General features: G+C 55.7%; 1 protein-coding gene across 2 annotated transcripts in view; it reads right to left on the reverse strand.

The window, feature by feature from the left end:
* EEFSEC (eukaryotic elongation factor, selenocysteine-tRNA specific) overlaps positions 1-24,861 on the reverse strand; it is a 116,671-nt gene extending 91,810 nt beyond the window's left edge. The window contains exon 1 of one of the 2 annotated variants that reach the window (XM_081276099.1): positions 24,532-24,861. In XM_081276099.1, the coding sequence (XP_081132225.1) occupies positions 24,532-24,790 (259 nt within the window). In that variant the 5' untranslated portion in view covers positions 24,791-24,861. The remainder of the gene's footprint in view (positions 1-24,531) is intronic. The other variant, XM_081276100.1, reaches the window with a different exon arrangement.

The raw sequence follows: 24,861 nt of genomic DNA on the forward strand, positions 1-24,861 counted from the left end.
CAGGTGGGCATCGGCTGCAGATCGGTGCCACCTTCCACAGGCCACCTGACTCAGAGGAGAGCAATGCACCCGCCCGCCCTTTGATCCCGAGATGCCACTCCTAAGACTCGAGTCTGGGGACATCACGCAGCCCAGGAGAGATACTGGATGCACCAAGATATTGTGAGCAGCATCGTCTGCAAGAGCAAGGATTCGGAAACCAGCTGAGTGTGCAACACTAGCACGTGCGTGTTTATTTATTTATAAACTGTCATACTGCAGAGAGGATGTAGGGAGGCTTAGCAAAATACACAGAGCAAGGGAGAAAATGTCAGAGGAGGAATCGCAACGTGGGAGAAAATTATTCTTTTAAAAAAAAAATTAAACAATCCAGGGCTGAGTGCAAATTTTTAACCTCCTGGGATCACTGAAATGCTTCCTCCACCTCTCTGGGCCTGTTATCCCAAAGGAGGCTGAGGCAGGAGGATCGCAAGGTGGAGGCCAGCCTCAGCAACTTATTGAGGCCTTAAGCAGCTCAGGGAGACCCCATCTCTAAATAAAGTACAAAAAGGGGCTGGGGACGGGGCTCAGGGGTCGGGGGCCCCTGGGTTCTATCCCCAGTGCTACAAACCCTACCACCTCTACCACCATTAATAATGGCAGCTACTACTTGTTAAGTATCTGTATGTGCCTCTCACCAATAAGAGGTTCTTGTCAGGAATCTGGACAAGGTACCTGTCATTTTGTCCCCATTTTATAGGTAAGGAGGTCTCAGCTCCCAGGACCACCCAAAGCTGGGAATACAGGTGTAGATTTTGAACACAGGTTTCTCTTAGGTTCATATTTTCCAAACTCCTTGATACGTAGATGAACTGTGTGTTCGTATAACAGAATTCCTGGAGGCAGGGAGGTCTGGCCTCTACTTTTCCTCCGGCCTCCCGTGCAGTAGCACAGAAATGACAGTGACAGAAAGTAATTAATGGTGTGGGGGGAAATGCTAGAGATGTAACATTGAATTTAAATAATAGCATAAAATGGCATGAAATGTAATAACTGCGACCATGTCAACCACAGAGGATGATTTTCCTATAGTTTTGCTTATTATCCAAATTTTGCAAAATAGTTCTGCATTAGTTTTGTGGGTTTTTTTTTTTTTTTTTATAACAGGAATTGAACTCAGGGGCACTTAACCACTAAGCCACATTCTCAGCCCCTTTTTAATATTTTATTGAGATACAAGGTCTCACAAAGTTGCTGAGGCTGGCCTCGAACTCACGATCCTCCTGCCTCAGCCTCCAAGCCACTGGGATGACAGGCGTGTGTACTGCACCCGCTTTCTGCATTTGTTTTATAACCAAAAAAAAAAAAAAAAAAAAGACGTCGTACTGAAAGACTAAAAGGTCACTGTGATTGCGTGCCACCCATATGCACACCAACTCACTTTTGTTTAAAATAAGTCTCTATAGACGTAGTAAACCAGAAAATATACACCCAGAGTCATGCAAAACAAAGTCCTGTGCTTGCCTGTCGCCCTGCTGATCACTGCAACGGAACAATCCCATCTGGCTGGAACTCTGTCTTTGCACAGTTATTTGGGAGTGCATATGTCAGAAGAGGAGTATTACAATCAATTTATTTCCTTTCTCTTTTCTCTTCAGAGAGACTCTCACAAACACATCAGCAGACAGCTTCCCCACACATTCCTCCTAGCTACCCTCCCACACCACAAGGATAAGGGCCCCATGTTCCAGCCTCCCCTGCAGAATGGCCAGGAAGGCCACCCCCCAAGGTCACCCCTCCCCAGGTCTGCCCAGGTCACCCATGTTCTGGAAGGGGGGGGGGTCTTTGTCTGGGGCCCGACCATGGGAAACAGTCAAGTGCATTCTCCTGGGGACAGGGCGCGCACTTTCTCACATTTAGACACGCGCGTCCCAGTCGTGCCGGGAACTGTGGGACCAACCCTTGGCTTTGCCATCCTGACCCTGTGCCCCAGCCCCAGCCTCTCTTCCAAGGAGGCTGGGGGAGAGTAGCCTTGGAAACTGGTAGAAGGACACGTGGGAGCCAGGGTCGTTCCAGGAGACCTGCCTAGGCCCATCAGAGACGGAGGGACGGAGGCCGGGGGAGGCCCAGCACAGCCGGGCCCCTCGCCCCAGCTAAATCAGACCTTGTCAGGGCCTTGGCTCCGAGGTGGACTTTGGAGTGTCCACTTCTGGCTGGTCACCAAACACGGCGCTCAGCTCCAAGGCACAGGCTGGGTTCTCCAGTGTCCCGAGGGCCGCTGAGGCTTCTGTGCCCGCCACCTGCTGGGCTCTGAGCTGAAGGGAGCGCGGTTCAGTTCCAGATGCTGTGACACTAAGCAAACAGAAGGCCGCTGCTGCTTCATGTCCCCTAACTCCAAACGCCACCGGACAGTCTGGCCCCCAAACTTGGAAATGACTTTAGATTAAAGGAAGCGTCTCTGATGCCGACAGACCCTGGACGACCAGGGTCCCAACCGCTCACTGGACGGCTGGGACGTCCACAAGGGGTGGCAGCGGAGGAAGCCTGTCCGCAGGGCGCAGGCGCCTGGAAAGGGGACGGGCTTTGGGCAAGGGGCGGGGCTTGGGAGGGGCGGGGCTCACGCACAGGGCGGGCTGAGGGGCGGGGCTCAGGCAAGGGGAGGTGCTAAGGAGGGGCGGGGTTAAGGCAAGGGGAGGTGCTGAGAGGCGGGGCTCAGGCAAGGGGAGGTGCCAGAGAGGGGCGGGGCTCAGGCAAGGGGAGGTGCTGAGGAGGGGCGGGGCTCAGGCAAGGGGAAGTGCTGAGGAGGGGCGGGGCTCAGGCAAGGGGAGGTGCTGAGGAGGGGCGGGGCTCGGGCAAGGGGAGGTGCTGAGGGGGGCGGGGCCCGGGCAAGGGGAGGTGCTGAATAGGGGCGGGGCTCAGGCAAGGGGAGGTGCTGAGGAGGGGCGGGGCTAGGGCAAGGGGAAGTGCTGAATAGGGGCGGGGCTCAGGCGAGGGGAGGTGCTGAGGAGGGGCGGGGCTCAGGCAAGGGGAGGTGCTGAATAGGGGCGGGGCTCGGGCAAGGGGAGGTACTGAGGGGCGGGGCTCGGGCAAGGGGAGGTGCTGAGGAGGGGCGGGGCCCGGGCAAGGGGAGGTGCTGAATAGGGGCGGGGCTCGGGCAAGGGGAGGTGCTGAATAGGGGCGGGGCCCGGGCAAGGGGAGGTGCTGAGGAGGGGCGGGGCCCGGGCAAGGGGAGGTGCTGAGGAGGGGCGGGGCTGGGGCCCAGGGCAGCCTCCTGCCTGGCCTGTGCAGGCCCTGGGCTCTCTCAGCACCGCACAGAAACATGTGAAACACATAAACATCTACTGACAACTAAAAAAAATATTTTTAAAAAAGACCCCACATTCCTACTCCTTAAGTGGAGCTCACCTTTTTTTTTGGTGGGGGGGGGGCGCTGTGGATCGCACTCAGGGGCCCTCGCCCCTGGGCCCCAGCCCCAGCCCAATTGTGAACTGTATTCAGAGACAGGGTCTCACTGAGCTGCTCAGGGCGTCACTTTGGCTGAGGCTGGCCTCCAACTTGCAATCCTCCTGCCTCAGCCTCCTGAGCCTCTGGGATGATGGGCCTGAGCCACCGTGCCCAGCTTGGTCACCCACTCTTAACACTGGTGTCTTCCTACTCTTTCCTGTGCCTGTGTATTTCTTCTATTATGGAATCAAGCTGAAATAGCATTCCTGGCCCTGACGGTGCACCTAGGATTACATTTAACGTGATTTTTCGTATTTAAATGGTTGGGGAGAGATCACCCGAAGGAAGAGTGGCACAGAGTGCCTCCAACTGCTTCCTGGGTGGCTCCCGATCTTTTGCTCTTGTAAGAAATGCTGTAAAGAACATCTCTGTGCAGACACAGCCCTGGCTCATTTCAGATGACTTCCTAGAAGATGAATTACAGAATCACAAAGTAGAACTTATTTAAGGATTCGGAGAGATTTTCCACAAATCCCCTGAAAATCTGGGCCAAGCCGAAGCTTTCTAGTAACTTCTGGTTACAACAGCAGGCCACGCCCACCCAGCCACCCAGAGGCAGCTGATGGCTAAGGTCTCCTGGAAGAGGTTTTTCTATCCCCTGCCAGGAAAAGGAACAGCCTTGGGACAAGGCGGATACTGAGCCCAGGCAGGAGCTGAGCAGCCTCCCAGGAGGACAGGGCTTGGCGTCTGAGTTTGCTAGGAAACCACGAGGCTCAGCTACCGTGGAGGCCAGGTAAAGGGGAGCTCACTCGCAATTCCAGAGACTGGGGAGGCTGAGGCAGGAGGATCGCAAGGTGGAGGCCAGCCTCAGCCACTTAGTGAGGCCCTATCTCCAGGTGTTGGCGCAGGGGTGAGAGGGAGCAGGGAGACACCGGGCAAAGGTCCAGAGTCTGGAGGCCTCTACAGGACACCCCTACTGAGCCCGCAGCCCAGCAGACAGCCACTGACCGCAGCCTTGGGACAGGTGGCGGGAACCAGACAAGGGGACACTAAGTCACCAAGGCAAGAGCCACCAGGCTTCCCACGCACGGCCACGTCTGATTCTTATATAGAGAAATGAGGCAGCCCCGGTGGTCACAGAGACACAGGCTGTCTCAGAGGTGACAGTAACTGAGCAGCCAGAGGTCTGCCAGAGGCCACTCAAGGCATCTCCACTGTCACCAACCCACACACGCCATTACTGCATATTTGTCTTTAAAGAACTCACTTTGCTTGTTCTTTGAAACCCACTTTTTTCCCCTTTAGAGCAAAACTGACAGCACACTGTCCACCAATCTCACTCTGAGATACCCGCACAGGAGTGAGAACAGGACCCCGAGGTCCACACGCAGTGTCCTGGAGGCCACCCGAGTGCCCATCGAGACGTGAATAAGCAGACACTCACTCTGGAAGGGCGATCAGTCTGCACAAGGAGGGAGATCCATAGGGCTGGGGCTCAGTGAGTGGTACAGCGCTCGCCTAGCAAGTGCGAGGCACTGGGTTGGATCCTCAGCACCACATAAAATTACAGAAATGAAATAAAGGCATTGACTCATCTATAACTAAAAGCGTTTAAAAAAAAAAAAAACAGGAGATTCTGCCAGGCGCAGTGGCGCACGCCTGTCATCCTAGCAGCTCAGGAGGCTGAGGCAGGAGGATCACAAGGTGGAGGCCAGCCTCAGCCACTTAGCAAGGCCCTGAGCAACTCAGCGAGACCCTGTGTCTAAATAAGATATAAAAGGGCTGGGGATGGGGCTCAGGGGTGAGCAACTCAGTTCATTTCTCAATACCAAAACAAAAAAAAAAAAAAATCAAGAAAGTCTACAGCCTCCAGAAAAACTTTCAATATTTTCACCCAAGATCCAAGGTCTGTCATCGTCGGCTTCCGCCAGGTCCAGCAGCTCAGCCCGGCTGCGTCCCGAGCCCCCTTGCACCTGAACGGCTCCAACTCTCCCATCAGGACCCCACACCTCACTGAGGTGTTCTCTGGTCCCTGGCTGAGGCCCAGCACCTGACACTCAGCACATGGGCTTCTGGAGTCTGACTCCTAGCGAGAGGAACAGAGGCCAGGCACCTCGCAGAAGCTCCGTGAAACACAGCAGCAGAGGGTTCTGGAGACCCGGCACCTTCTCTCCATGCAGTAAATGATTTCCATCAATGTGCTGGCCTCCAGAACCTCCATTTCCCTGCCTCCTTCTCCCAGATTTCAAATTCCGCAGGGAAGAACTTTTTTTTTTTGGACTAGGGATTGAACTCAGGGCACTCGACCCCTGAGCCCCGTCCCCAGCCCTATTTTGTATTTTATTTAGAGACAGGGTCTCCCTGAGTGGCTCAGAACCTTACTAAGTGGCTGAGGCCGGCCTCCAACTTGCGATCCTCCTGCCTCAGCCTCCCGAGCTGCTGGGATGACAGGCGTGCGCCACAGAGTCTGGCTAAGACATCCTTTAATTCATGTTGGCTCAGGAGTCCATCCCTGGACAAATCAAATATGGATGGAGCCAGGGGATCTGGTGGGCATCTGGAAGAAACAGCGCCCTCCCCTGGCTCAAGAGCAGCCTCTTACCTTGTCCCCAATACCAAAAAAAAAAAAAATGTACAGTCGAGGGGTGGGGACAGAGGTGACCCCGCCACAGCTCAGCAAGGCGAGCTACAGAGCGCGAGCAGGCACACTCCCCCACCGTCTCCCCAGCGACTCTCTGAGGTAGGTATCACCGACACCCACCCCGACTGACCTGAGATAAGTCCTACAGCTCAGAAGAGTTTTCTAAGTGGCTTAAGATCACTCTTCGCAAAATTCAAGCCCGGGGTTAGCAGGATTCCAATGAGGAACAAGATCACAGGGTGCAGAAGAAGAGAAACTGAGAGAAGGTGCACGTCTGTCAGCCCAGGGCCTCGGGAGGCTGAGGCAGGAGGATCGCAAGTGGGAGGCCAGCCTCAGCCACTTAGCGAGATGTTGTCTCAAAATCACAAAATTCAAAAGGGCTGGGGATGTAGCTCAGCGGCATTCCCGTGTCTGTTTTGGTTTGGAGTCTCCCCGCTGAACCTGGCATGAGGGTGACAGCGGGCAGGGTCCCTGGAGATCTGAGGACCCAGGACGGAAACCCAAAAAGTGCTCAGGACACCCGCCCACGTGCTCACGGCTTGTGACCTGTCCCCAAGAACACGGCCCGACCAGGGGTCTCGATGGGTGGACAGGAAACAAACAGGGGACCTCAGAGCTGCTCCACACAGAGGGGACTTGGGGACAGGAACAATGAGTGCTTATCCTCCATCTGAAACAGAGACTGTCACGCGGGCTGGGCGGGCGTGGCCCCACAGGAGCCTTGGAGGCCCTGGACCAGGGAGCCAGCCACACGCCCACGCCCCCCAGGCTCAGTCCCCCTTGTCACTTGGCCGTGCGTCCCCAGGCCATGTCCTGAAGTGGCCCCTGAAGCAGACCAGGCCCTGCTGCTTTTAAAGGGTGACCATGGCCCCAGCCAAAGGGCAGAGGCTCCACGAAACAGATTTCTGGAACGAGGCAGGGGGTCAGATGGAAACCTCCAGAAGGACAGAATCTCCATAGAAATGCAGAAAAGGCTCCACCACCCAGGAGCCTGCGGGGCCTTATTTACCTATTTATTTATTAATTCATTCAAATTCATTCAAATTTATTCGCTCATTCATTCATTGGTCCCAGGGACTGAACCCAGAGGCGCTAACCACTGGGCCCCGTCCCTAGCCCTTTTTTGTATTTTATTTAGAGACAGGGTCTCGCTGAGTGGCTTAGGAATTTGCTAAGTGGCTGAGGCTGGCCTCCACCTTGCCATCCTCCTGCCTCAGCCTCCCGAGTTCCTGGATGACAGGCGTGCGTCCCTGCACCTGGTCCTTTTTCATTTTTAAGGCGCATCTGATTCTCCAAGACTGAGCTCTCCTGCCACAGGAGAGTCCCTGCCTTCTGCAGTGACCCTGCCAGGCCCTGGGCCCACTGGCTCCCAGGAGAAAGGGCTGGGCTCTGGCATCCATCAAGGGCAGAGGAGGCTGGTCTCACTACGCTGTGCACAAGCTCCTCCTGGGCCGGCTTCAGAGCCCAGGCAACAGCATGAAGCGCCCGCCCTCCCCTCTGCACCACTGCAAAGCCACAATGTCGCACAATGAAAACACACACGAATCCCGCCAGGTGGAAAAACAGGTGTAAGGTCCCCCGAGCTGTGAAGGGGAGGGGTTTGCTGAAAGGAACTGAGGCCCCACCCCCAGGTCACCATGGTCAGGAAGCCGGCCGGCAGCTGGGACGGAGCACATCTGGATTCATAAAACACGGGAGCGCCAAGCCCCAGAGCCCGCTCCTTCTCTGTTTTGTCTTTTAAAGTCCTCAAGCTGACGGGACGAAAACTCCTTCACAGTGGAAGAGAGTGGAAACATTTGACAAATCTTTTAGATTTTTTAAGAAGACCAACAAGAACCTGAGAACCGAGGGTCTCTTCCATACTGTGCATAATGCAAAGAACAGATCAAAATAATTTTTTTAGCCGGATGTGGTGGTGCGCGTGTCTTATCCCAGCAGCTGGGGAGGCTGAGGCAGGAGGATCGAAGGTGGAGGCCAGCCTCAGCCAAAGTGAGGCCCTGAGCAACTCGGCGAGACCCTGTCTCTAAATAAAAAAAAAAAAAGGGCTGGGGATGGGGCTCACAGGTCAAGGGCCCCTAAGTTCCATCCCTGGTACCCCCAAAAGTATTAATTTTTAAATGCAATTATTCTCCCTTGTGTGTTTTGGGGTGGTTAAAACAGGGCAGAGTCGGGTGATTACTCTGCAACATGAAAATCTCCAACAATGGGATTTTATCTACTTCCAGAAAAGTATGGATCTTGGGGAAAGGCTTCTCTGTGCCCTGATAAGACAGCAATCTCCAGCTGCTGACTCAAACGTACCTGCATAGTAATTGCTGCAGACCCCCGAAATCCCTGCTGAAGCGGCTGAATCATGGGCCAAGTTCAATAATCTAGCCAGTCCCATTCAATGCGGCACCGAGATAACTTTGCATGTTTAATTTAAAAGTACTGATCGCTTGGAAATGAAATGCTAACGCAAGGCCCTCGGCCTCAGCCGCAGCCTGGAGGAGTCTTGTTGGACAGGCTGGAAGTTAGAGGCTCAGCAGCCTCCACACAGGGAGAACTCAGCTGCTGTCTCTCGGCCCAACGATCGCTGTTCCCCCAAATCAAACTTTTCCAACCTGCCCCTGATGCAGAGGCCAAAGATCCAGCCTCAGATTCTCCAGCAGCATCGACTCGGATGGAATCTGATTAGTAAGAAACACAGCAGCCTCCGCCAGCCTCCAGTGACCTGGGGCATTTCTTTCTGTCTCTCTTGCAACCGTGTTCCGGGTTTGACCCCTGAGATTTATTTTAAGTACTTTTGCAAACAGTCTCCTCCTGCACAGAGCTGGAAGCTCACGTTTCTGGCTCACAGAGCGGGTTTTGTCCACCCTGGGAAGTGGCGCTGGGGACCACGGAGGGAGACTGACTCCTTGGGTCCAAATCACAATCAGAAATAGGGCCCGATCGGTCCCAGGGCGAAGCTTTTTCTTGGACAGGGACACGGGGGAAGGGGAGCTATGACCGAGCATAAAACACAAGCCCCTTCCTCCTGCGATCAGAGTCAAGACAGGGACAGGAGACGAGGTCCCCAGTCCCCAGCCGCCCTAGCTACTCGCCGGCGGGAATGAATGGGCAGCGCCAAAGACTCTTTTGCAACCCAATGTCTTGCAGCTTGTGCGACGCTGGGGACCGCTGGGGACCGAGATCCCTAGTGCAGCCAAGGACAATTCCGGATCCCAGTCACGGGGAGGGACAGAGGCAGGGACTGCACATAGGATCGGCAGCGAGCAGAGAGGGACCGGCAGTCCAGGGAAAGAGCTGACCACCCAGATGCGTTTTTGGATTCTGGGCTTCAAGGATCAGAAATGTCCCCTTGGAACGATCCAGTGTGAATTTTGTAAAGTGTTTAAAAGAAAATGAGTTTAAAGAGGAACAAAAAGAGAAAAGTGTCGCTGTGTGTGTGGCTGGGCCTCCTCCCCATGAGCCTGCGCCCCCAAACCTGCGTGCAGTTGGTCTCCCCTCCAAACCTCACTTGGGAACCAAGCTGGGGTCTAAACACTCCAACTGCAACATCTGATCATGACCCTGACCAGGTCCCTGTCCGTGGGGATCTGCCTGGTGGCAGCTGACCCCCCAGAGCCAAGCCACCCTCCCTGGGAGCCAGATCTCGCAGTGCGACTCCCCAGTCCCAGGATCCAGGGGACTCAGAGTGACTTCCGGTTTCACTTTAGAGACCAGGAATTTTCCAGGGAACAAAGGTCTTTTCAGTGGTTTGTTTTAGAGGAAAAGAAGATGATTTTTTCCTCGTTCAAATTGTCCCCCCAAGAAATGGGGCTTTGGGGCCGTTCCAAAGACTGATTGCAGAATCCAACAGACTGTTCCCCAAGTTGTGCATTTTGCATTCACTGGGCCCCGAGCTGCTGTGAGCATGTGTGACGGTCTCTTATTTTGAATTTCCACCTTCAAGTTCAGGGTCTGGGTCAAACCAGCCCTTTCTGGAGGAGCCAGAGGGCCCTCCCTTTGACATCCAGGACGGGCGACCTCCCCAGTCCCATCCTGCATGTGCCCCACCGTATCTCCTGCCTGCTCTGCGTTCCTCTCTGCAAATCAGTTTTCCTGTTTAAAACAAAACAAAACAAAAACATATATATTCTAAGCCTGCTCCTCTAGGTCCGAATGCACAAGAAACGAGTGGGTCTGTGTTTTGAAAACTCTGCACCGATTTCCAGAAACTTCTAGAAATCGAAGCTTCCAGAAATCGAAAGTTCTAGAAATCTCAGAGATTTGCAACTATGGGGGAAGCGGAAAGGGATCAAGATCTTTCCAAAACCCCTACCATCGTCCCACGCCTGGGGACAGTGTGAGACGGCAGAAAGTGTCACTCAAGGCCGGGGCTCAGGGGTCCAGCGCCTGCCTGGCTCAGAGAGGCCCTGGGTTCCCTCCCCAGCGGCTCAGAATAAGGAAAGGAAATAAAGATGTGTCCATCTGCAACTAAAAAATCATTTTTGAAAAATAGATCATATGGAAAATTTACATTTCATTCACCTAGAAATGCACAAGCCCCAGAAATCAAAAGTCGATTCAAGGGAGATTTTTTCCCCTCATGCAAAGACATGCACCCTGCAAAGTCTAGGAGAAACTCAAGTTTGTTTCTGTTTTTTCTTTTTTTTTGATTTTAAATATTCCTCTTTCCTTCCCAGGACTTATGCACAGGCCTAACTCAGCTTTTTTTTTTCTTTTTAATATTAAGCTGTTAAGGGCTTGTTGGGATCTGTTTTTTAAAACAAATATCAACAAAAGGCAGATTTCCAAAATTCTGCTCCTGTGCGTTCATTTATAACCCTCTGACATTGGTAAAGTGCAGACGAGCTGAATCAATGCTCCTAGTACAGGGGGAAAAACTTTTTTAAAAAATTAATATTTCAGGGAAGTCCAGAGAGTCTGGGAGCCGCTGTGATGAGTGGCCGGTGTTGGTGACAAGGCGACAGTGTTTGCTAAGAGCTGATCACGGCCTGATACACTTTTCTTTTCATTTTCACAACAGTTTTTTCTGTGTTTTGCCCAAAGAAGTTGAGGCCCAGAGAAGTGCAGTCAGCAGCCAGCTCCTGGCTCCCGGCAGCTTTAGAGCCCAACTCAGCCTCCACCCTTGGCCTCCAGCCCCCACGATCACCCGTGTCCCCTTTCATGCTCTCCTCTGCTGTTGGGTGGGATTTTTTTTTTTTTTTTTTTTTTGGACATTGATGCATGAATTAGTTCAAGAATAGTGCCGTTCCTTGACCACGGATTTGGGGCACTGAGTGGTGACAGATGCCTATGAGCTTTCAGACCAAAACACACCATCCGCATTGGAGGCCCATCCACGGCGGCCTCCCCCTTCTGACCCCAGCTGCCCTCAGGACCCCAGGGCCACATCGGCACGACTGAGCTCTCGCAGGCTGACGGCCTCAAGTGGGTCACGTGGTTTGTACCCAGATGCAGCTTTACCCACTGAGGAGCAGAGAGAAAGTCGTGTATGAACCCGGTATCAGACCTATCCATCCAGCACACGCTCCCCGCCAACACCAGGAAAGCGACGTTCCTAACAACTGACTTATATTTATTTGAACGGTCTGGTGAGAATTTTAAAAATTAGCTGGGCGCACTGGTGCACACTTGTCATCCCAGGGACTCGGGAGGCTGAGGCAGGAGGATCGCAAGCTGGAGGCCAGCCTCAGCCACTCAGCGAGACCCTATCTCTAAATAAAATATAAAAAGGGCTGGGGATGGGGCTCACTGGCTAAGCACCCCTGGGTTTATTTCCCAGTACAAAAAGCAAAAAGAAAAAATTTAAAAATTAAACTGCATTTGGGGCTGAGGTTATAACTCAGCAGTAGAGCGCTTGCCTCGCACTTGGGAGGCACAGGGTTCGATCCTCTGCACCACATAAAAATAAAGACATAAAACAAATAAATATATTGTGTCCATGTTTTAAAAAAACTTAAAAAAAAAACAATTAAACTATATTTAGGGACTGGGATAGTGGCTCAGTGGTGGAGCACTTGCGTACCAATAGAACTGGGTTCGAGTCTCAGCACCACATATGAATAAATAAAGTCCACTGACAACTAAAAAATATTTTAAAAAAGTTAAACCGTATTTAATTATAAGCACAACGGGTAGCACTGTTCCCTGAGCACGTCAGAGGTCCCACACACTGAGATGAGCAATGTTCATACCTTGTCTCATCTGATTCTCACCCCCAAAATTGCAAGGTTATTGTACCCATTTAAAAGAAGAAGAAACTGAGCCTCAGAGCAGAGCACGTCCCAAGCTGCCCCGGGGGATGGGGTCTGAGCCCTCAGTGGCACACTGAGGCCTCACTCCTTCTAGAACCTTCTAACAGGCTCAGCTGCAGGAGTTGGGAGCCAGGCAGAGCAGGGAAGGGGCAGATCCAGGCCAGCAGTACCCAGAGGTCAGGCCACTTGTTCCATCCATGCACGGCTTCCCCATGCCCTTGCTCACTCCGAAGTCACCCTGTCCCCACCCACTGCCCTGGCTGCACTGCCAGGGCACCCTCCAAGAACAGCCCCCATCCCAGCAACTGTGGAGGCTGAGGCAGGAGGATCGCAAGTTGGAGGCCGGCCTCAGCCACTTAGCAAGGGCTTGTGCAATTTAGTGAGACCCTGTCTCTAAATAAAATACGAAATAGGGCTGGGGACGGGGCTCAGGGGTGAAGCAGCCCTGGACTCAATCCCCAGCACCCCCACACCCCCAAAAAGGCCCCCAGCCCAGCCCCAGGAGCAGCACCTGTGGCTCCCAAAGAAAGAACAGGAAATGCTGGAGAGGCACCCGGGGTGACAGGAGAAGGGTCCCCAGCATCAGAGAATGTCCAGAGCTGGGCTGGGCCTGCAGGCTGCAGGCCCAGGAATGAGCCCAGGAGGAGGAGGAGGAGGAGGAGGGGGAGGAGGGGGAGGAGGGGGAGGGGGAGGAGGGGGAGGGAGGAGGGAAGGAAGGAAGGGGAAAGAGGAGGCCCATGAAGACACTGGGCAGGAGAGAGGCCGCCTTTGTCCGCATCTGTGGCTCCGCCAAGCAAAACAATGAGGCTATTTTTTTCCCTCCTCTCTAGTGCTTTAAAAAAAAAAATTCAAGAATTTCCTTTCCTCCTGTGAAACACAGCTCTTGCATAATTTTCATGCTTCCCCGCAGTCTGAACTGCGGAGGGAAGGGGACATCAGACTGTCCCAAGGACCTCAGAAGTGGAAAGAGCCCAGGGGCTGACCCTGGGGCACTCGGTGGCCCTGGAGTCTGCCCGGAGGCTCCTGGTGTCTCCCAAGCACCCAGGGAGAGGCTCACGTACCCCAGATGCTTCTGCTGATCCTCCCGGTGAACCCACAAGCACTCGAGAATCGGTCCTTCCCTTTCTGAAACCCTAAGGCTCAGACATAGCCGATGTCACACCAAACCCAGGAGGAGAACCACCAGGAGGCTCGGGAGGCTGAGGCAGGAGGATCGCCAGGTGGAGGCCAGCCTCAGCCACTGAGTGAGGCCCTGAGCCACTCAGCGAGACCCTGTCTCTCAATAAAATAGAAAAAGGGGCTGAGGACGGGGCTCAGGGGTTGGGAGACCCTGGGTTCAATCCCTGGGACCAAAAATAAAAACAGAACCAGGATTTCATTCTGAACCTGCCTGGCGTCAGAGCCCAGGCCGACTGCACTGCAGCTCCGTAGCTCTCTGGAATGTTCTAGAAGCAGAGGCTGAAACCCGCTCTGCATCTCCCAGAGGCAGCAATTCACCAGGCCCCACAAGCCACGACCCAGGCTCCCAGGGGGGTCTGCAGACGGAAGAGCAAAGCCAACCTGGGACCTGACGTCTCCCCAAGTTCAAGTCTGTGGCTGGGGAACAGCACCCACGGGCACTCGGGGTCCCTGCTCTGAGCCCTCCCGCAGTCGGGGGACAGCTGTCCCTCCTGCTCCTGTCCACCCAGTCTGCAGGCTCTGGGCAGGGCTCAGGTGGCCCCAGAGAGCCAGGCAGGACCCAAGAGTGTCCCTGACAGGGGGTGGCAGGAAGGACCTGCCCAGAAACCGTCCCAGGAGACCAGTGTGGCTGGCTCCCCAGGGTTCCTTGGTGGCCTGGCAGCAGCTGTGTGGAGGCTGGAGCTGGGCAGATGGGCCAGGGACCCCAAAGTCCCCCACGACCTGGCTGCTCTTGACACATGTCCCCCATCCCGCTCGGTGGTGGCACTGGTGACTGCTGATGGTCGCCTCCAAATGCAAAAGTGCTGGGCGACAGGCTCATCCTCCACCCGGGAAGCTGACACGTGCATCTGACGTTCCCTGGAAAAGACCGACTAGAATTTGCTGGAACATTCTAGAAGGGGGGACCGATAAGGAGAAATGAGAGCCCCTGCTGTTTCCCGGGGTCCCTGTGCTGGTAGAAGGGGACTCTTTAAAAAGGGGGCCACTTCAGAATGTGGCTGCCACCCGACTTTCCCAGACAGCACAGGGATGTCGCCTGGCGGGACGCGCCTATCACGGCCGCCATCTCCCTCCATGATGAGCCGGGGTGACCCGGTGCCCCCAAGGCAGCCAGGAGTCTGCCTGTGGATGACGACCACGGAACATTGTCCCCAGGTGGGGGAGGAGGGACACCCCGGCCTGCACAGGCCACTCTCCAGCCCCCTCACCACCCAGGTGGCTGGGGAAATGGGGGGTCCCTGTATTTGCAGAAATCGCATTCCTGGGACATCAGCCTGCAGCTCTGTGGGGACAGCCCTTGGGGACAGCCAGGCCCCGGGCCTCAGGGGGCAGCGCTCCAAGAAGCCACCCAGGGCCCCTCTCCTGTGCGCTGGCCAACGCAGATTTTGTATCAAATGTCACAGATCAATTAGAAGTCGTGTGATGTCACACCCACTCATCTGTCCCACAGCCTCTGTGACATCCATCTCAGAGACGCTTCCTTTGGAAGATCTGTGCTGTGATCCTGGGAGATCAGAGGACGACACCTGATTTCACAGGGGCTCCGCCTGGGGACCGCTCTGTCCCTGCAGGGAAGGCCACCGCGAGGTCCAGACAGCAGCCTGTCTCTGTGTCACTGCACTGTGCCGTGGTGCTCAGAGGAACCAGGCACAACCTGTCAGTGAACCAAGTGATGAGCGACCTAGACAGACATGATTCGTCCTCAGCAAAAACTGCCCACCTGTCATTCCAGCGGCTCAGGAGGCTGAGGCAGGAGGATCGCCAGGTGGAGGCCAGCCTCAGCCACTTAGTGAAGTCCTGAGCAACTCAGCGAGACCCTGTCTCTCAATAAAATAGAAAATAGGGCTGGGGTCGGGGCTGAGGAGTTCAATCCCTGGGACCAAAAGAAAAAAAGTCTTCACAGAGAAAAACCATAGAATATCTGAAAACAGGAGGCCGGGAGGCAGGGAGGCCGGGAGGCCAGGAGGCCACCTTTTTTTTTTCTCCCCCCTGTGAGCAATTCTTTGTGTTTGGTTGATGAACTTCTAGAAAAAGAAGTCTGGGTGTGGAGGCCGTTGGCTGGGGGCCTCAGCTTCGACTGCTGTGAGGGTTAAGGGGGTAATCTTGACACTGATGTGAGAGGGGCCTCCAAATACAGCGGCCTCTGACTTCAAGCCCACGTCTCTCCATCTGGTTTGGGATCAGAAAGCCGCTGTTTGGCTTCTGTGATCCTTTTTAACCTCTGCCGTTTAGGTACAAGCCTGCAAAGTGTATTTTCCCTGATTAAAGAGAAAAAAAATGAAAAAGAAATGTTGGAAGAAACAATATTTTCTTTTTCAAGGAAAAAAAAAAGGACAGTGGCCGCCAGTCTCCGGCAAGGTCAGGGTCTTAAAGGCGCAGAGGACAGGCCTGCGCACCTCTGGCTGCCCTGTTTATTTAGTCTTGAGAGAGCTCACTGTGCGGACCGGGAGCCTCCACGTGCATCGCCCAAGTGCAAGTCCCTGAGCAAACACTGCCCCCTGCTGCACCAGATGGCTTCTGCAGGGGACAGTGCCACCCACCGCCCCTGGGTCTCTGGGCTTGCAGGAGAGGGTCAGGAAACAGAGGACACACATGTGCTAGGAAGTGCCTGCAAGGACGTCCCCACACTGCCCTGGGAGGCAGATCAGACAGGAGGAGGACGGGAGACTCCACTCCAAAAAGGAGGCCCAGAGGACTGGCTCTTAGCCTCCCTGAAAATATTCTTTCCTCAATAAAAAACCAATTTCCTGGGGACTTTTATGACCATGTACTTTTTTTAAAAGTTGAGAGATGATCAAAAGAACCCATGATAATGAGTTAATATTACCATTTTTTAAGCCCAGAAATCTCTGCCACGAAGAGGTTCTATTTGATTCTAGAAAGAGAATAAAGGGGCCTGGGGGAACTGACACTCTCTCCTCCAGCCTGTGGGTAGGGTTCTGTCCCCACCAACCCATGTGGATCTCAACAGGGCGTCAAAGTTCGAGTGCAGTGGTGCATGCCTACATTTCCACAGGTCCGGGAGGCTGAGGCAGGAGGATCGCCAGGTGGAGGCCAGCCTCAGCCAGTTAGTGAAGTCCTAAGCCACTCAGGGAGACCCTGTCTCTAAACAAAATAGAAAAAGGGCTGGGGACGGGGCTCAGGGGTTCAACACCCCTGGGGTCACTCCTCATTGACCCCTCCTCTCATGACCTTCATCCCAAGAAACACGGGGGCAGGAAAGGGGACAGAGGACATATTCAGGAGCATGTCCCATCAAAGTGCGCAGGGAAATAGCACCGACCAAAAAATCAAAGGTGGGCTAGTGGCCGGCGACACTTTGCCCCCTTCCTAGCTCTGTGACTCAGACCCCTGCTCGACACCTCTCAGGTCTAATTCTTGCTTTAGGCTTCAGGAGCCTCCTCAGCCTCCACAGAGGCCATTAGCCACGGAACCATGACCAAACAGTCGCAGAGTCGGGAACACGTCCCACTCCCTCCACAGCATGACGTCTGCCGGCCCCGGCTCCACCCCAGCCCGGCCTCTACCATGGGGAAGAGGAGGGGGACGTGCACCAGAAACAGACTGAGCATGGAGGCCAGCGCACAGGTCAGCCAGCCTGGGGCCACCCACGTCCTGAGGGCTGGCTCATCTTCTCCCATTTTTCTTTCTTTTGTGTGTGCGCTGGGGACTGAATCCAGGGGCCCTCGATCCCTGAGCCCCGTCCCCAGCCCCTTTTTCTATTTTATTTAGAGACAGGGTCTCGCTGAGTGGCTCAGGGCCTTGGTTTGGTTGAGGCTGGCCTCCACCTTGCGATCCTCCTGCCTCAGCCTCCTGAGCCTCTGGGATGACATGGATGTGCCACTGCACCCTGCCTGTCTTCTGAGTCTTTTGGTCCTCAGATGAGAACACAAGGTGCCATTGCTAATCCCCCAGTAAAACCAGGGCTGACAGAGAGGCCAAGCGCACACGGTTCTCCAAAGATCTCTCCAACTGCCCAACGCCAGGCCTTTCCACAGAAGCTGGCCCTGCTGAGTCCTGCCCCAGGGCCTTTGCATATGCCCCTCCTCTGGTCTGGAGCACCCCACCCCCAACACTCCGTGGCTGGCCTCCCCTCCTCCTGTGGATTGTGGCTTTCAGCCACGGCCACAGAAAGGTCTTCCCTGGCCTCCATCCGCAGGTGGGTGCCCCATCCCCCAGCCCCTCCTGAGTGGAACCACTCTGCCTTGCTGGCCACGGAAACCCAGCCCCTGGCTGCACCAGGTTGCTCAGGGTTTGCTGGGTGCGTGAGGCGACCCGCAGTCCCTTCTGCATCATGCAGGGCTTAAGGCACAAGGTCACCTAGCCACAGCTTTAAGACACTAACAATCCTGGGGGATGCCGGGCGCAGTGGCCCACGCCTGTTATCCCAGCAGCTGGGGAGGCTGAGGCAGGAGGATTGCAAGGTGGAGGCCAGCCTCAGCCACTTAGCAAGGCCCTGAGCAACTCAGGGAGGCCCTGTCTCTAAATAAAATGCAAAAAGGGCTGGGGACGGGGCTCCGGGGTCGAGGGCCCCCGAGTTCAATCCCTGGTACAAAAAAAAAGGAAAAAAAATCCCGTCCTGTCTCAGGATCAGGTCTGAATTAATCCCCTTCCTCCAAAGAGCTGCAGGAGCAAAGTGAAAACAGACCGCACGGTGCCCTTTGAGAGCCCCAGCAGGGGTGACGGGCCCAGGCCGCCCCTGGCTCTCAAAGGACCCCTCAGGTTAAAGGTTCACGGAGGCAGGAGAATTACCAAAGGACAAGTTTGTTCGAATTTCCTGCAGCAGATCCAAGCAGCCGGGGTCAAGCCAGAGCCGGCCCCAGCCCCCAGCGACGGCTAGTCGCGCAGGGAAAGGGCACTGTGGGCCACGAGGGTCTGTGTCAGGGCTTTTAAAAGCCATCGTGAAAGGGCCACCCCCCTGTCACCTGTGGAGGTGCAGGGAGATGGTCTCCCTAAACCACAGGGATCCACCACCCGGGCCTCAAGGAGACGGTGGGGACACGGAGCAGAGGCGTGAGGGCCTCAGATGAAGGGCACCTCATCCAGCCTCAGGGGGCAGAAAAGTGGGCCTCCCAGAAAAAATGTACAGATCCAGCCAGGCCTGTCACCCAGGAGCTCCGGAGGCTGAGGCAGGAGGACCGCAAGGTGGAGGCCAGCCTCAGCCAAAGCAAGGCCCTGAGCAACTCAGCGAGACCCTGTCTCTAAAGGGCTGGGGACGGGGCTCAGGGGTTAAGGGTCCCTGGGTTCAATTCTTGGGACCAAAACAACCAATTCTGCGGTCCCCAAGATCAGGCCAGGGAGGCTCCACAGGCCGAGCCGGGTAACGCGAAGCAACTTCAAGAAGTGATTTTCAAAAGAAGAAAAGTCAGGTTTATCTTTAGGTAGCACCTGTGCCCGCCACCAAATAAATATCCTCGGGAAGTAGGTTAGAGACAAAGCAAATGATTTGAGTCTTCCTGGAGGCCCCAGACTGGAGAGGCGAGATCACAACACGACAGATACGACGGGGAGAGAGAAAGTCACTGGGTCCCCACAGCCTGGCTGTTTTTTCTCCTGCCAAGAGAGGATCCCCCCAATCCCAGAGTCCTCCCTACCCGCCCAACCAGGGCCACTTCAAAGCGGCAGGAGCCTAATCGCACAGCACAAGAAAATAAAAGACCTAATTAACCAAAACAAAAAGTCAAATAATCTGGGGGAGAAGGGAAACAGAAATCCCTATTTGCGACCATTCCATTTCCTGTATGTGTATAAACTGTTCCTCACCAGGGACACTTTTCTTCCAGTGCAGGTATGGCTCAGGCTGGGCAAGGCCGTGGCTTCTAGAAGGAGAAGTGAGGCAAAGGTGGGCAGGGTGGCCCGCATCTGTCATTCCAGCCATTTGGGAGGCCGAGGCAGGAGGATCGCAAGGTGGAGGCCGGCCTCAACCACTTAGTGAAACTGTCTCTAAATAAAATACAAAATAGGGCTGGAAAGGGGACTCAGGGATTAAGGGCCTGTGGGTTCAATTCCCCCCAAATCCTCAAGGCCAAGAGAAATATGGCCATCAAGCCCCAAGGCAAGGGAGCCTCAGGCCCAGGGCTTCAACTATGGGCTGTTTGGGGGACACCTGCCCAGATCCTCCTCCCACCTGCATGGAGTGCTCTTGGGAAACCCAGGGGACACACGGATGGCAGACCAAGGAGCTGCTGGGGGAAAAGTTGGAAAAAAATTAATTTTAGATGATCCCAGCTTTGCCCCAAGTTGGGCCCACGGCTTCTGACTTTGAACCTGACCTTCCAGCCAAGGGGGGCCTCCACCGTGGAGGCTGGGCGTTCTTTTCGATTCCTAGCAGGACTCCGAGAAAATTCTTTGATTGAACATTTGATATGCTCTGTTCTCAAGGGCGAAGCCCCGGGAGAAGAAAAATAGGCCGCAACACGATGAAATATGACTCCCTGCGTCCATTTGTCTTTCCGGTGGCTTCCTGTTCAAATATTCTGCATGAATTGAGACTCAAGGCTGCGGCGGCGGGGATGTGGGGCTCCTCCCACACTGTCACCCAAAGCAAAGCAAAGTCACCTGCTGTCCAGCGCCTGGAGAAAGTGCTGCCCAGGAAAGTCGACTGCAGCCTCCTAGGGACAGTGGAGGCCACTGCATTTTGGAAGGGCGGCAGGGGGTGGGCGGAGTGTAATCAGGTGCCTGTTTGGAGGGGCAACTGCAGGAGGCTGCCTCCCGGACAGGGAGGCCCTGGAGGAAGTGACTGCAGGGTCAGGCCCTGTGACGCTTGGTGGTGGAGGACGTTGCAGAAATGATACTGCAGAAAAGAAGGTTCTGGAAAGTGCCTTTTTAAGATATTTTTTGTACCAGGGATGGAACCCAGGGGTGCTTAACCCTGGCGCCCTGTCCCCAGCCCTGTTTTGGATTTTATGGAGAGACAGGGTCTCCCTGAGTGGCTTGGGGCCTGGCTAAGTGGCTGAGGCTGGCCTCCACCTTGCGATCCTCCTGCCTCGGCCTCCCAAGTCACTGGGGTGACAGGTGTGTGCCTTTTAATGAAGAAAAGGCAACAAGTGTCCCTCACTGGGTCTGCTCACAGGGACAGGGAACTCACGCCTGCACACAGGAGCCAAAGACACTCGGATGAACAAGGCACTTACCCTGGACACACACACCTTTCAGTGGGCCTCAATATCTCAGGACAAACACGTGGTCAGCACAATGTGCTCCTGCAGCCGGGGGCAGTGGCGCACCCTGGAATCCCGGACTGGGGAGGCTGAGGCAGGAGGATTACAAGTGGGAGGCCAGCCTCAACAATTTAGTGAGATCCTGTCTCTAAAAAAGGGGCTGGGGCTGGGGCTTGGTGGTGATGCATCTCTGGGCTCAATCCCTGGTACCAGAGAGAGAGAGAGAGAGAGAGAGAGCGAGCCCAAAGCAGCTCAAGCGTTGCCAAGGACATGCTGTCCAGGCTGCAAAGACAGACCCCTCCAGGCCCCTGCTGAGTTCCCTCCAGTCCCACCCACGAGCTGACCACTCTAGGCAGGGCAGGCCCAGGCCAAGAGGAGCCAGCACTTGCAGCCTGGGCACAGAAGGGAGCGATGGGGTGACAAGCCGGGAGAGGAGACCCCTGTTCATTAAGCACCCGGACAAAAGACCCGGAGCTGCAGCGCCGTTCATCCTGGCGGCCACCAGAGCAGGATGAATGGCCAGACCTCGATGGCAGCATTTTTCAGATCCCTGTCCCCCAGAGAGAGATGGAGGACGTGTCGGCCTCACCCCACGGGTCTCCAGACACACGTCACTGCATCTTCCTGGAGCTCCCACCCGAGAGATGGAGGGTGGAAAACGGATTCGAGGAGATGTCCCGCCCCGACACAGCGTGACAGGGGACGGGGACAGAGGGGACACGTCGCCCTCCACACTGAGGGGGCCACAGTGGGGTGGGGACATCAGATCCACTGGGTGGCAGCTCACACTGGTGTGTCCCAGGAGCCCCGTGCACTCTGAGCCACAGTCACAAGACGGGAAGTGGCCCTCCACCCCCCGGGCTGCTCGGCAGTGACACGGGACAGGGCAGGGGTGGGGGTGACCCCAAGAAATCACTGAGTAACTGCTAAGGGCTGTTGCCACTGCTGACCCCACAGGCCCACGGGTCAAGGGAGATGAAGCCCAATGTTCAGCTGGGCACCGTGGCCCACGCCTGTCATCCCAGCAGGTGGGAGGCTGAGGCAGGAGGATTGCAAAATGGAGGCCAGCCTCAGCCACTCAGCGAGACCCTGTCTCTCAATAAAATATAAAAAGGGCTGGGGACGGGGCTCAGGGGTGAGGCACCCCTGGGTTCAATCCCTGGGACCAAAAAAAAAGGAGAGAGAGAAGCCCGTGTGGTCACCAGGACCGGCCTCTGACGGAGGCCCACAGTTGAGGTCAGAGGTCGGCCTGGTTCTAAAAGCAGAGCGCTTCTTGACTTAATAAGGTCACCAAATGCTGAGGACAGTCAGACGAGACGCGTTTCCTATTAAGGACCGTCACAGCTCAGCGAGGCAGCACACCACGGAGCCTGGGCTGTGTTCCTTGGTGATCTTGTGGTCCACTGGGAGCCCCAGCTCGCTGTCACTGAGCAGCATCTCAAGGGAGTGTGTACTGCACGTGGCTCACCCGGGCAGATCACAAGTGGGGTCTCCACTGACGTCATATCCTGTCCACACCATCGTCGTCAAAAATCCTAAGTAGAATCACTGTACGTTGGCTTCCCTCTGTGGGTACTAGAAAAGGCCACGGAGGGTTGAACCCAGGGGCCCTCGACCCCTGAGCCCTGTCCCCAGCCCTTTTTCTATTTTATTGAGAGACAGGGTCTCGCTGAGTTGCTCAGGGCCTTCCTAAGTTGCTGAGGCTGGCCTCCACCTTTCGATCCTCCTGCCTCAGCCTCCAACTTGCTGGGATGACAGGGCTGCGCACTGTGCCGGACACCTCCTCAGGTTTTTAACCTGGGTCTCCCACTTCCACCCAGACCAGCCTAAAGTCATCACTGGTTCAATCTGAGACAGTGACTAAGGGCAGGCAGATCATCGGGAGGAAAGGTGGAGGCTGATTCAAAGAAAAGGAAACACTTTTAACCCTCCAGAGCTGTCCCCAAGGTCTCCACCTCTGGGGAGGCCCTCCTCCAACACAGCAGGGGCTCTTCCTGCCAGGGGCAGGTGTGGAGGGGCAGAGGCACCCCTGGCTGGCTCAGTCCCTGCCTTTTGGTCCAGCAGGCAACACGGGAAGACGGGGTTTGGGAGAAAAGAAACCTGGAGTCCACAGAGGGCCACACGCACACCCTCCCAGGGGCACAGCTCCCTGTTCTGCTCCATCCCCTCAATAAAACCTGCTTCCTGCCCTGGCCTGGGCCCTCAGGAGTTTAGTCTCCAACCCCAGGGGACAAGGACCCGTCCCAATTTCCAAGACCAGCACCAAAGCCCCCCAGGACGGGGCGGATGACCCACAGCAGCGAGCGCAGGGGGCAAGAAGGGATCAAAGCCCTCCAACTGTCACTGAGCCTGGGACCCAGGACACCACCCAGCAATCCCCCCCTGCCCAGGACGCACGTCCCCGGCACCTGCGGGCCCACAGAGGATTTCTAGAAGAAAACACACCAGAATCAAGGCAGGGGACCAGGTCAGCAGTAAGACGCAGACTCCTCTTACGTACGCACCCTTTGGGGCCAGAGGCTTATATTATCATTTTTTCCAACAGAAAAACACATTTTAGAGTTCTGCCCCTCGATTCAAGTGTCCTTACATGGGCTTGAAAAATAATCTACCAACACAAAAGAGTGGCCTGGGTTTGGTGGCCCAGGCCTGTCATCCCAGCAGCTTGGGAGGCTGAGGCAGGAGGATCACAAGGTGGAGGCCAGCCTCAATAACTCAGCAAGGCCCTGAGCAACTCAGCGAGACCCTGTCTCTAAAGAAAATATATAAAAGGGCTGGGGCTGGGGCTCAGACGTCCCAGGTGTGGCTGGAGCTCATCGCCTGGGGAACACAGCCCACACGCCAAGGACCTCTGTTCTAGAATATTCGATCAGTGAACACTGGCTCCCACACAGTGGCTCACCATCCAGAGGCTGGTGGGGACTGTTGGCCCAGTGGGCACTGGACACGGGTCTGCTCTGGTTTGGTTGGTTTGCTTGACTTTGAGGCAATGCTGGGGACAGGACCCGGTGTCCCTCTATGCCACTAAGCTCCACCCCCGGCCCTATTTTTATTTATTTATTTTGACTTGGGAGGATCTCACAGAATTGCCCACTTGTAATCCTCCTGCCTCAGCCTCCCTGGTCTCTGGGAGGACAGGGGTTCAGCCTCAGACCCGGCTTTAGGTGACCTTTACAGAGAATGAGGCCCTTTGAATGTGAGGGTATGGGGCACTCTCCAGGGACCAGGAAGCCAAGTGACCAAGGGACAGATGAGGGGTGACTTGAACTGTTCTTTTTCTTGGCTCTGGGGACTCAACCTGGGGGATGTCAACCCCTTCTATGCCTGTCTGTCTCTGTTTCCTGGGGACAGGGCCTTGCTCACTGGCTTAGGGCCTTGCTCAGTGGTGGAGGCCGGCCTCTATTCTCCATCCTCCTGCGTCAGCCTCCCTAGTCTCTGGGAGGACAGGGGTTCAGCCTCAGACCTGGCTTTAGGTGACCTTTACAGAGAATGAGGCCCTTTGAATGTGAGGGTATGGGGCACTCTCCAGGGACCAGGAAGCCAAGCGACCAAGGGACAGATGAGGGGTGACTTGAACTGTTCTTTTTCTTGGCTCTGGGGACTCAACCTGGGGGATGTCAACCCCTTCTATGTCTGTCTGTCTCTGTTTTCTGGGGACAGGGCCTTGCTCAGTGGTGGAGGCCAGCCTCCACTCTCCATCCTCCGGCCTTGGCCTCCCGCCACCGGGCTACTACTGTTCAATGCAGACCCTCCCCGCAGGTTGGTGCGCAGCGGAACCCGGAGGCGCTGGGTCCCGGCCCCCGGGGGGGCGGGTCTGGGCGGCGCACCGCAGCGTCGGACCGACAGCGCCCCCTGCCGGCGTCCCTCCCCTTCCGCCCGCGCTCACCGCCGATGATGGTCCGGATGAGGGAGGCGTGGCCCGGGCAGTCGACCAGCGTCACCTGCAGCTCGGGCGCGCCGGCCTCGGGCAGCGGCACCGCGAAGCACGAGAAGCCCAGGTCGAGCGTGATGCCGCGCTCGCGGCTCTGCGGCTGCCGGTCGAAGGCGGCGGTGGAGGCCGTGGTGCTGAGCGCGCGCGCCAGCGCCGTCTTGCCGCTGTCGATGTGGCCCAGCACGCCCACGTTCACGTTCCGCCGCGCCGCCATTGCCGGTCCGCCGCCGGACGGCCCCCCCACGCGCCCCGAGCCGCGTGCGCGCGCGTTCCGCCCCCCCCCCC

The sequence above is a fragment of the Spermophilus citellus genome (genome assembly GCF_964194105.1).
Source record: "Spermophilus citellus genome assembly, chromosome: 19".
NCBI classification, from domain to species: domain Eukaryota; kingdom Metazoa; phylum Chordata; class Mammalia; order Rodentia; family Sciuridae; genus Spermophilus; species Spermophilus citellus.